General features: G+C 45.5%; 2 protein-coding genes across 2 annotated transcripts; one reads left to right on the forward strand and one right to left on the reverse strand.

Moving 5' to 3' along the window:
• Positions 1-2,980: 2,980 nt before the first annotated feature.
• On the forward strand, positions 2,981-6,473 carry LOC117843330 (protein NRT1/ PTR FAMILY 8.3). The gene is made up of 5 exons (XM_034723898.2): positions 2,981-3,377; positions 3,867-3,975; positions 4,363-4,580; positions 4,718-5,262; positions 5,554-6,473. The coding sequence occupies exons 1-5, from the start codon at positions 3,339-3,341 to the stop codon at positions 6,356-6,358; spliced, it is 1,716 nt and encodes a 571-aa protein (XP_034579789.1). The 5' UTR covers positions 2,981-3,338; the 3' UTR covers positions 6,359-6,473.
• A 469-nt stretch (positions 6,474-6,942) lies between these two features.
• On the reverse strand, positions 6,943-12,471 carry LOC117843331 (dihydrofolate synthetase). Its single transcript, XM_034723899.2, has 10 exons — positions 12,015-12,471; positions 11,823-11,920; positions 11,121-11,271; positions 10,856-10,918; positions 10,262-10,423; positions 9,345-9,536; positions 9,144-9,243; positions 8,834-8,968; positions 8,617-8,748; positions 6,943-7,789 (listed from the first exon to the last, which is right to left on the reverse strand). The coding sequence occupies exons 1-10, from the start codon at positions 12,273-12,275 to the stop codon at positions 7,404-7,406; spliced, it is 1,680 nt and encodes a 559-aa protein (XP_034579790.1). The 5' UTR covers positions 12,276-12,471; the 3' UTR covers positions 6,943-7,403.
• Between the last annotated feature and the right edge of the window lie 54 nt (positions 12,472-12,525).

Below are 12,525 nucleotides of genomic sequence, written 5' to 3' on the forward strand. Positions count from 1 at the left end.
CAAGAAGCCAACGCCGAGGACTTCAGGACGTAGAAACCTCTGAACATCTGTTTGCCAGGTGCTCCTACACGGTCCAGATTTGGCACATCGTCAGTTCAGTGCTGTGTATTCAGAATGTCTTCCCGGGGCATCAGATGACGCTGGAGGATTGGTGGTTACAAAAAAGACACGGACTGAACCGCCTGAAGAGATAGGGGCTCGACTCCGCTTTCGTCCTGATTTCTTGGTGCATTCGGAAGGAGCGTAATAACCGAGTTTTCAGCAGATCGTCCTCAAGGCAGCCACACCAGCTGGCTCAACAGATTTCAGAAGAAGCGCTCCTGTGGTGTGCTAAGGCCCTGTCAGCATTTTGCCTGGCCACATGCAGCTGGCTCAGTTCTGCACTAGATCTTCCTTGCTTTGTTTTCTTTCTCTGGTTGTGTCGAGTCTCCACCTAGGTATCTAAGAAGTGAAATCTTGTAGAGACCGGTTGGCCCGCGTTGTAACTCTCTAACGTTCTATTTCTTTTTAATACAAAGATACGCAGCTCTTCTGCGTATTCTAGAAAAAAAAAGAACGAATCCGAGGTGTAGCTTGTCAACCAGAGTTTTCTTCTGCTGCTTCTCAGCTTTGTCAACTAAGGCATCAGCATCCCTTGAGACTGAACCTGATCACCAAATGATACGATTCCATGTCCGTTCCAAATCAAGAACCGAATGATATGATTCCACCAAGGCAGATTCAAAAAAATAATAATTAAAAAGATGATATGATTCCAGCTTTCACCTGCCTTTGTTCTCCTTTCCTTCAGATCCAAATCTGCGTCGATGAGAGGCCGGAAAGTTGCGCCGTTGCTATCAACGGAAAGATGCCAATATCTGACGAAAATGGAAAGCTCCAATCCGAACGTGTTGTGTGTGCAGATTAGACCAGGTGGTGGGTGCCACCGTCTCTCATCATTGGCGCAATCTGCAGGTGTGGGCGAGACTGAGAGCGATGGCAGAGATCTCGGCTCGCGGGAACACAGCGTCGTTGGCGGTTGGTCACGTCGTCGATCTAGTCGGCAAGAGAGCTGCTACGAGATGATGCTTCATGCCAGCGTCCTGTCAGTACTCAGGAACATGATCAGCTATTCAGCTCGGCTCATCGGCTACGCACTGACGCACACTTGCCTCGACCCACTGGCGACGGCGAGATGGGCTCCGTCCCGTCCCGTCCGTCACAGTGTGGCCGTCGGCCGCGGGGAGTGCAGCAAGGTCATGCGTCCGGCGGGTGGATGCGCGTGGATCCCCACATGGGCTATCCCCCGCCCTGCATGTAGACGTAGGTCTAGGAGGATAGGAAAAGGCTGCTGCATGCGTGATGCGACGGGAGCGGCCGGTGCCGATGCCGGCGCGGACGAACGGACACGCCGGTGCGGCGAGACCCGATCCTCGCGCGCGTGCGTGATGGGCACCGGGCACTTGGGGCAGGACGCGCCATGCCGCGTTTGCCAACCGCGTGCAGGCGAGCGGATCGGGGGATACCGCGGCGGCGCGGCGCACGGCCGCACGCTCGTGGCGGCGGCCTGTCGCGGCTTGTCCCGCCCCGCGAATTCGGCCACGCGCGTCGAAAATCACAGGGCGCGGCGCGGCAGATGAGTGGTGCCGTGGTGGTGTGTGCGGAGGAGATGGTTCCGAACGAGTTGGCGGCAGGCTAGCTTGGTACCGAGCGAATCGTCGGTGCGGCAGCGGCGGGCGTGTATGGCCATGGGCCAGTATGGGGGTGTGGGTAGCGCGACGGAAAAAATGGTGGCTTCAACGGTTGGTTGGGCCGGGTCTCGCCACGTTCCTGGCCGACTCGAGCATTCCTCGGCCATATCATACGGGCCGGTATAACGCGTTTGTTGTCAGCTGGGCCTGGCCGTGAGCTATTTCTTAGACGTATTTTGTCCATCATGGCAATAAAAAAGCTGTAGCGGTGACATTTGGGTACAAATGTCTTGGCAGCTACCAAAGTTTAGATTGTGATGCCTGTTCACCCAAAGCCAAAAGCAACCTAAATTCAGCCAAAATGCTTCAACAAAGTAGTGAAAAATATTGCCTAAAACCTGAATCAACCACGACGATATATTCTTTTAGACCGACTCAAGGAATAATAAAAACTTTAGTACTCCCTCCGTTCCAAATTGTAGGTCGTTTTGACTTTTCTAGGTTTATAGATATTATTATGCATCTAGATATAGTGTATGTCTAGATGCATAATAATATCTATGAATCTAAAAGAGCTAAAACGACTTACAATTTGGAACGGAGGGAGTAGTAGAAAATCTTGCTAAAACCTGAACACACCCCCACGGAGATATTCGTTTTTGATCGACTGAAGGAGTAAAGACTTTTTTTTAAAAAAAATAAGGAGTAAAAATTTTGGTAGTTGTCTGTAACCTTAGCCAACCATTACGATATCTAATTTAGACCGACTCTGGGAGTAAAGAATATTATTTATGGGGATGTTTGATCCTCGAGCTAAAGTTTAGTCCGTATCACATCCAATATTTGATGCTAATTAGAAGGACTAAACATGAACTAATTACAAAACTAATTGCACAACCCCTAGGCTAAAATCGCGAGACGAATCTATTAAGCCTAATTAATCCATCATTAGCGAATGTTTACTGTAGCACCATATTGTCAAATTATGGACTAATTAGGCTTAATAGATTCATCTTGCGATTTAGCCTGGGGATTGTGAAATTGGTTTTGTAATTAACCTATATTTAATACTCCTAATTAGTATCGAACATTCAATGTCACCTGAGCTAAAATTAGCCGGGGATCCAAACAACCCCGCGGAGGGAGTAGTAATTTTTCCTCTCAAACATGCGCGAAATTTACACGTTCTTGACTTCTTGTAGTTGTAGGGGGGGAAAAAAAGAAACCGTCGCATCTCTGAACGAGAACGAAAGCCCCACTCGCACGAGTCAAAAACTGCCGCTAGAGGTCACTCTCCAGAGATGCTGGCCACCGGTCACCGGCTCTCCGCCACGGAACAGCAGAAGAAAATCAAGCAATCAGGCAATCACCCATCCCCGACACCCCGCCCGTTCTTTTCCCCTGTACCGCGTAGCCGTCGGGCCTCGTCCCTCGCGTCTGTCCCCTCGCCGGCGTGGCCTGCGCAGGGAGCGGAGCTGAACTACCAGCTGCCGCCAGCCAGAACCAGATTACCAGGTGCCAGGCCACAATGATTTTATCGGCCGCGCTCTCACCAACCCCGCCTCCTCGTCGCGTCGTCGGCAACCACCTCCGCAGCCAGCACCTCTGACTATTTAGGGGAGGCGTGAGGCGGCGAGGGACTCGGATCAGCGGGGAGGCGGGCCGGCCATGGAGGAAGGAGGCGAGCACACGAGTCTTCTGGTCAAGGTATGGAGAACCCGCTCGATTTGCCTCCGCCGGATCCAAACTACTTAACGTCTTGTTTCCTGGATTGGGAGTTGGGACTCGGGCTCGCCGGGAGCGAATCTCATTTGCTTAATGCGGCGCCTTTGTATCCCAAGCGGGGGTTTTGGATATCCAAATTTCATTTTCTAGTTCCACGAGGGGCTTGAGTTAGTTAGAATCGTGTACAGTGGGCATCTGAGAGTGGCATGCACGCATATTGTAAGTCAATATGGTAGTATTTGGGTTACTCTGTTGTTGGGGAAATGTTTCGTAGGCCGTGGAGTATACGCAGATAAGTCACATTTACTACTTATCTTAAGTTATACAGCCAATGTTAACGAGAAAGGAAAAAGCACTGAACTTAGATGTGTGGACTTAATTACAGAAAGTTATCAAATAAACTGTTGAGAAAAAAATTGGTTACCCAGGAGGAGCATTTTGGTCTCATGTTAATACCTGGCCTTCCTTCAGGATGATGCATCATGTCACCGCGAAGAACCACAGAATCTATTGGAAGCAAACCAAGGGTCACAGCCTAAAAGTAAACTCTCTGACTGGAGAGCACCGGCACTCATTCTGGGTGAGTCATGCTGTGCCAAGCGTAACTTTTGTTCTGTATAATATCTGAGTATTCTTCTTTGAACCTGTCACATAACCAACTCTTGTCTAGAGCACTTCTGCACTTATCACTCTTTTACATTCTTTAGCATGATGTCTTGTGAGATGTTTGATTGATCTGTGTTTTCTTGCTCCTGGTGTAAGAAGGGCTATTCCTGGCCTCCTTGTCACAGTTCCTACAATTATCCTATGCCTATCCATGGCTACCTGTTAATTTCTTAAGTGATAGTATTCTCCGTTTTGTGGCTAAAAGGATAGATGAAACGACCATTTAAAAACAATGTGATGTGTAAAAATTATACTGCATTTTTGTCTATTAATAGGATGTTGATCGGCTAAAATCCTGCAGGATTGGAATGCTTGGAGAGCATGGCTTTTAATGGCATCGCAACAAACCTAGTTGTGTATATCCGCTCAGTTCTCCATGGTGGTATTGCTTCCAGTGCATCAACCGTATCTCTTTGGTACGGAACAAGCTTCTTTGTGCCAATACTTGGAGCCGCTGTAGCAGATACTTACTTGGGAAATTACAAGACCATCTTGATCTCCCTTATCATGTACCTACTTGTAAGATCAATCTCTTACTGCTCAGATACTGCTGCTTATTCACTCTGCATTTCCATTTTGGTAGACTGGTAACCTGACCATTCAATTGATGCACAATTTTGCTTGTTTTTCTAATAGGATGCCAATGCTCATTGCAGGGCATGGTACTAATTACAGTTGCAACATTTATGCCTTCTACTTCAGTCATTTGTGACATGAGCTCATGCCTATCGTCAGATGGAACTCAAAATCTGATTTTCTTTGTTGGTTTGTATCTCACTGCTGTTGGATGTGGAGGAGTAAGATCTGCATTGCTTCCATTTGGTGCAAACCAATTCAGCAATGAGCACAGTTTAGATGTTAAAAAGAGAAGGAATTTCTTCAGTTTGTTCTACATATGTGTCATCTTTGGTGTGATTACTTCTGGGACCATTATAGTTTGGGTTCAGGAAAATGTGAGCTGGGCTATAGGATATGGAATTGCCACTACATGCATAGGTCTTGCTTTGATAGGATTTCTGGTGGGAACACCCATATTCCGACAAGATGAGCCTTGTGGTTCTCCGGTGAAGAGTATTTTCCAGGTTATTGTTGCCTCTTTTAGGAACATTAGCTTGGAAGTTCCTGCTGATAGCTCTCTTCTGTATGAGGTCAGGAGCAACCACACACAAAGGGCAAAACTAGCCCACTCTGATGATTTTAGGTACATTTTTTGTTACTTACCATGAGAATGAGATACTTATATATATGGTAAATTTTTCTTGTTTCCACTGATTTTTTAAATCTTCTTGAAGTAATCATGTCAATGGTATTTGGTTGTTAATCACTTTTCTGGAAATCCTCAAATTGTGTATCTCATGCATCTTATGGGTGAACTTAGAAATTAATAACTGTTCCTGAAACATGGAAACCAATGTGAATTGCTTGTTCATTTGATTGGTGTCACCTGCTATCCTGCACTTATTTAATCATCTGATTCCATCATTTTTCTCAGGTTCTTAGACAAGGCAGCAGTTATTTTTGATCCGAGCTTGGCCAGTGGAAGTTGTCGAAGTTCATGGAGTCTATGCACAGTTACTGAAGTTGAGGAACTGAAAATACTAATCCGCTTACTCCCAATATGGGTGACTGGAATACTCTTTGGTGCTGCAATCTCTCAAATGCACACCACTTTCATTCAGCAGGGAACTGTGATGAACACCAAGATTGGCTCCCTATCCATTCCACCAGCATCCTTGTACTCATTTGAAGTTATATGCGTTACGCTCTGGGTTCTTTTTGTGAACAAAGTGGTTGTACCGGCAACCCGAACATACTTTGCAAACGGCGCAGAGCTCACACAGTTACAGCGGATTGGGATCGGTCGTTTCCTGATGATTTTTGCCATGGCAATGGCTGCACTTCTAGAAACAAAGAGGCTACAGAGTGTTCAGGAGGGGGAACCGCTGAGTATTGTATGGCAGCTTCCGCAGTACTTTGTTATCGCTGGGGCTGAGTGCTTCGCTATCATCACTCAGCTGGAATTCTTCCACAGTCAGGCGCCAGACTCCATGAAGAGCATGCTGACAGCATTTGCGCTGCTCACCACTGCTCTCGGCAATTACTTGAGCTCAGCCATCATCACCTTCATTGCTGGGGTGACCAAGATATGGCAAAGCCCGGGATGGATACCAGATGATCTGAACAGAGGTCACCTAGACTACTACTATTGGTGTCTGACAGCCCTCACAATGGCGAATTTTGTTGTGTATCTGTATTTTGCTAGTAAATACAAATTGAAGAAAGTTGTTATTAGCTAACATCACTTGTGATATCACTAGGTGTAATATATGAAGAATGTTTGTATGTATTATCTATGTATGCATGGAAGGACCTTATCTCCCAAATATAGTGTCTTATTGATCTCAGGATTCAGGTGGATGTGTAAATGTTAGGAGAAACATAGATATTGCTTTTGCAGTAGCTATTCATTCTGTGTGCTTGTGGAGGGATCGGTTGATTCGGTTCAGTTATATGCCAATGCAATGTGGAATTGCTGGTGCATCCAGTATCTTGGAATAAAATCGCTACTCCATCTGTCCCAAATTATTAGTCGTTTAATTAGGGGAAATCTAGTTGATTATTAGGGCGACATTTTTATACTCAGTTTATGATCTTGATAATTTACATGGTTAAGTTGACACAGCATATTTTCAAAACCATACCTTTTTTGTACTACCGGTACTAAATAAGAACAGAATAACAGAATATATATATATATATATATATATATAGAGAGAGAGAGAGAGAGAGAGAGAGAGAGAGAGAGAGAGAGAGAGAGGGGGTTAATTCTTTTTTGAAATGGAGAACAAAGGTAGGTTGTTGAGTAGTAAAACTTCATCCCTAGGTTGGCACTGCGATCCACAGGTTGGGACGTTGGGTCCCCAGCGCTCCTTGAAAGTTGAAACCCAGAAAAAAAACCCCTCAAAATCGGGCGCGGGCTATCAGTCTATCACACACAGGATAGCTGGGCTCACAGAGCTGACCGTCCGGAAATGCACACGACAGCAAGATCCATCTCAAAATCTCAACAAACGGAAAAAAGGGGAAAGAGTTGAAGATCTTTCCCGTCTCGAATCCTCGGTCAGGAGCAGGCACATCATCAGCACGCACCAGCCGTGAACCGATTCAATGATTCATCGGTACCACCGTACCAGCAGTTACACTGTAACAGCTTCAGGCCTTCAGTAATCAGCAGTCTGCACAACCATGGAGCCATCCACCTGTGCATGCCACTCTTCTACTGGTACAGCTTCCAGTGTATGATATCCAATGGTTCCTTTAGAACCAGGCAACCAACATGCGCTAATGCCGCTCCAGATGCTGCAGTACAGACGCGACCACATGCAGGGAGCCGGTAACGCAGACGAGGCCAGGAGATGCGCCGCCGCCTCTGCTCTCGAGGATGATCTGGGAGGCGGCCCTGATCAGGTCGCAGGAGAATGGCACCGCGGCGTCCTGGCACCCAATCATCACCGTGGGTTTTCCGGCTAAGCTCGATGGCGATGCGGCCAGGTTTGCAATGTGTTCTGGAGCCTTAGCACCGCTGATGGTGCCGATGTCCACACAATTGATGCCCAGGTCGCGTGCCGCAGCCATCCATATTTCTTTCAGTGACGGTGCGGGCATTGCACGGGAGGCCCCTCCAGCGATGCTCGCCTCTGTCAGCAACACCACGTTGGGCCTTGAACCTGCAGCAAGTTTCAGAAAATTACACAACTTCAGCACTACAGTGGGATGAACCTGCAGCAAGTTTCAGAAAGGCAAAATAGGCATTGTGGTCCTTGAACTTGAGGGTCAAGTTCATCCCTCAACTTTCAGATTGACCAATTTAGTCCCTCAACTTCCGTTTTTGGGTCAAACTCGTTCTTATGCTGATGTTGTGCTCTATATTAGCATGAGACTAATGCAAAAAGTCACTTTTGCCCTTGACTCTTGTAGGTCAAACATGTATGTGCCCATGCTTTAAAATTGAAATTGACATGCGCTCGTACGAATTTGATTTGCAAAATGTATGCAATCAAACAAGTATGCACTCATATTATTTTGGTATATACAATTCATGTACGCATGCTTTAAAATTGAAATTGACATGTGCTCACATACTTATGTACGCAATAACATGCTCCACATATGTATTCATACTCTCTCGATAAACACATATATTCACATATTTATTTTGGATCATACTGTTATATTGTACTTCTAATGGTGGAAATTGAAGAGATAAAGAAGGAGCCAAGGGTATAAAAGACTTTTCGCATCAGTGTCATGCTAATATGGAGCTCCATATCAGCACAAAGGACGAGTTTGATAAAAAAAAAGTTGAGGGACTAGATTGGCCAATATGGAAGTTGAGAGACGAACTTGACCCTCGGTGCAAAGTTCAGGGACCGAAATGCCTATTTTGCCTTTCAGAAAATTACACAAACTTCATTGCTACTGTTAAATTGTGTGGCAACAGAAACCAAAGCGAGTGGGTTTCAAATGCTCAGGAAGGGATGAATCGCCCTCGTACCTGCTAGAAGCTGTTCAGCAAATGCAAGATGCTCCTTGTCATTAGCCATTCCGACAACAAGAGCCAGAGGCCCTTCCGGTCTGACAGTCTCTATCACGTTTGACAAGGCCTTTGCTGATGCCTCGGTATGGGCTGGAAGATGCTCAGTACATCAGCGGATGGCAAAAAACCACAACTGAAAAACCATTAATGGTAAATTATAGTATATAGCACAGACCTCCGTCGATAAGTATGGTGGATGGTCCATCAAGCCCAAGCACCAAGGCTTCCTCTCGTGTAAGAAACTGGCTTCTCCCAGGAAGTTGCGTCTCCTCTAAGCCAGATTGGATCGAAGCGTCGGAAATATCCCATCCTTAACTTCCCAAATCCATGCAATTGGAAGAATAATAGATCAGCCAGTGCTTGTGGTAAAACAAATAAATAGAACAATAACCACATAGTGCTTGTGGGATTAAGGCTGAAGTAACTTTACTTCGATGAAACTGAATGGATGCACTGCCAGCAAATTGCCTTGATAGCATCATTACCTAGGTTACGGAGACAGAGAGCTGTGCAAGAAGCTGTAACAGCATTCTGGCGCTGATGATCTCCCAGCAGCTGAAGGTTTACATCATGCAATTCAATGGACTGAAAAGCATTGTTTGCGCTATCCGGTCAGAGGTTTTGAAAATCAGATGGGAACCTATCAATTTCAGATGAAATAGGTGGGGGTTCGTGCTGTAACTCACCAATAGTGTATCATTTGAAATCTTGATGCTGATGTCACAGCGTTGATACGGCTTTCCGTTATCCCAATATATGCATTTAGAAATGCTCTTAATGCCAGGATCACAAGCAGATATGACAGGGGATTGTGTCAAGAATGCTCTGTCACGAATAATTTGCTCAATATCCGTCGAAAATGGTCCACCAATCACAACCTGAAAAAATGTCCGATATCCAGGTTACATCTTGTCTAGGTCAGGAAACAAGCTGGAATATGTTAAAAAAACTGAATCTTAGTGGCCTCATTTAGACCATGTATGCTATGTTAAAAAAATATTGAAATATGAGTGGGCGAAAGATTTAAGATCAAATTGCAGAACAAATTCTAATGTTTGGAAGGGATTGAGGAAGAAAAATATGGGGATACTGGAAGAGGAAGGGTTCCTAATGCTGCTGCTCCTTGCATACAGTGCAATGTTACAAGATCCACTAGAATGCCACATCTGAGGTAGACATTACAAGTACACAACTCAATATTAGGAACCTAATAACTACAATGCTGCTAAAAGAAACAAATCTGAGAATCAATCAGTCCGGGGAAAGAATAAACAAGAATAACTGGATAAGGAAAGGTTCATGTTCAGTCATACTTGTCACATACCTTGGCAGATCATATGCAAGGATAATATTATACAACTGGACAAAAGTCTTTTGGAAAGACTCAAGAATAAGGTAGCATTTTTCTCATGTTACTGAACAAAGTCAAGAACAAGATTCCTACGATGCGATGGAACAGGAGAAGAGCAAGGCTTGTCATACCACCATTTAATTCAAGTAAAAAAAGTGCAAGACTTTCAAGTTGGCTGTGAGGTAAATGATAAACAGGAGCAGCTTGATCCTGGTAGACATGCAGAAGGAAAATGATAAGGGAATTACATACTGGTCGTCCTTGTTTGATGATCCCGGACTTTGCTATTGCTATGTTTTGCAGGGAGCCACCCAATGCAGCAAGATGCTCCCTCCCTACTGTTGTTATGACAGATGCTGCTAATTCAGTACTTTGTATGACATTTGTGGCATCTCTAGCTCCACCAAGGCCTGCCTAGGGAATAGATAGACAAATGCAAGCATTACTGAGATTGTTTTTGCAACCATAAAGTTCATGTTCAGTGTAATTTAGAGTCAGTAAGAACAGATGATATTAAGAACGTGACAGCCCTTTGCGTTCAAGACCAATTGGCCCTATGTTTGTTGTACTTATGTTCATTTGATATTCTATTATACTGAGATCCATTTAGAAAGCAGTCATTGGAAGTGTTAGCTATGCAGAATTTTTGTAACTTATTAGCACTATTTCCTTTAATCTCATAGCTCAGGTGCCCGTTGGCCTACAATCTCAAAATAAATCAGTTGCCCATTCCACATTCCTAGCAGGCACTCTTGTGACTTCTGTTCAACATTATATAAGTTCAACAGCGACACGCACAAAACTTGAGAGGTCATATAAGGCAGCAATAGATGTTCCATAACTTACTTCAACGATGGCAATGTCAACATTTTCTTGTGAGAATAGAAGAAATGAGAGAGCAGTAAAAACCTGCAAAAGCGTGCAGATAATACTAAAAGTCATGACCATGATTATATGAGAAACAAACATGATGAGATTCAATGCCAATAGTATTTGAGGCTACCAAAATTCTCATTAGCTGTTTGCAATAACTACTTGCGAATGTAATGAAACAGTAAAAAAATCTATCATCCGACAAAGAGGTAGGTTACATTTTCAATAAACAAACTACCTCAAAATGTGTCAGTGCTCCATTTTCTAATTCTATTGATTCATCAATAGCTTCCTTTGCCTGATCGAAAAGATCACTCAGCAGTCCAACTGGGACAGGGCCTCCATCATTTCCAACAGAAATTCGTTCACGTATTGTTAGAAGATGTGGGCTGCATAGAAAACAGAATCATAGCAGTGTTTACACAGATGCAACTGGACAATTAGAAATGATCTAAAATAGAGGATTACAATTCAACACCTTGGCATAGAGCTCAACATGAAAGGAGAAAGATACTATTCAAAACTAATTTGCTAGAAAACAAGATCCAGCCCCCTAAGAATTGAACAGGATAGAGCTAGAGCAGAATTTATATATACGTAAGCCTCATTCGATCAAAGCTCCTTAAAAAAGACTACATTCTTCTCCTGCATACCTCTTTGAACTATCAACAGAACAGCCCCATTTAGGCTATTTTTCTCTTTAATACATTTTGTAATTTCAGTTCAATATCCTTTGATAAATGTTGATATCAGTTGACACTTGACAGAGGCTAAAAGCCTAAAATCAAAATTTTGACTATGCAACTTTTCATAAGGACAAAATTGTTCGAGCAACCAATCATGAATGCATTCGTTTCCCTGTCCCAATTACAGAGGCACCACAAAACTTCTGAGTAACAACTGCATACGATCGACATTGCTGATGATGATTTAAGATTACCTGGAATAACAGCCCACATTGTAGCCTTGCTCCCTCATGATATTGGACAGGAATGCAGCGGTTGAACCTTTCCCCTTGGTGCCAGCGATATGCACAGCCTACAAACACAACTACACAACTGATGAGCTCATCTTACATTCATTGCAATATCTTTGTGTTAGTCAGCGAGATAAGGGAACACGGGGGGCTCACCGGGAAGTGGGTGTGGGGGTCTCCGAGCCGGCGGAGGAGGCGGCGCATGCGACCGAGGTCGAAGCCGTCGTCAGAGTCGGTGCCGGCGCCGCGCGGCACGCCCGAGCGCTCGTAGTTGCGCAGCCGCTCCATGTACTCGAAGAAATCCCCGAGCTGGCCCTCCCCGTCGCCTCCGGCCATAGCGGACAGGCCACGGCGGCCGCTGCTCCCGCGCAGCAGACAGCGCGAGAGGCGGAGCGCGACGGGGAAGCGGCCGAGCATCCGTCGGGGCCGTGCTGCGAGCACCGCGGCGGGAGGCGCCGGAGGGCGCGCGGTCGCAGCCGTGGCGCTCAGATGCCGCGAATCGCGCGCGCACGCGCGCCTCCTCTCCTCCCTCGCGCTTCCTGCTCGGACGGGAGGTTGGGGAGGATGTCGGCGTCGGGGGCCGCCGGTCGCCGGAGGAGTATCTGATCCGACGAGGGAGGACCAAACCAGGGGGTTCCATGATAGATAACCAACTTTCCATCCTGAC

The sequence above is a fragment of the Setaria viridis genome, chromosome 2, assembly GCF_005286985.2.
Source record: "Setaria viridis chromosome 2, Setaria_viridis_v4.0, whole genome shotgun sequence".
NCBI classification, from domain to species: domain Eukaryota; kingdom Viridiplantae; phylum Streptophyta; class Magnoliopsida; order Poales; family Poaceae; genus Setaria; species Setaria viridis.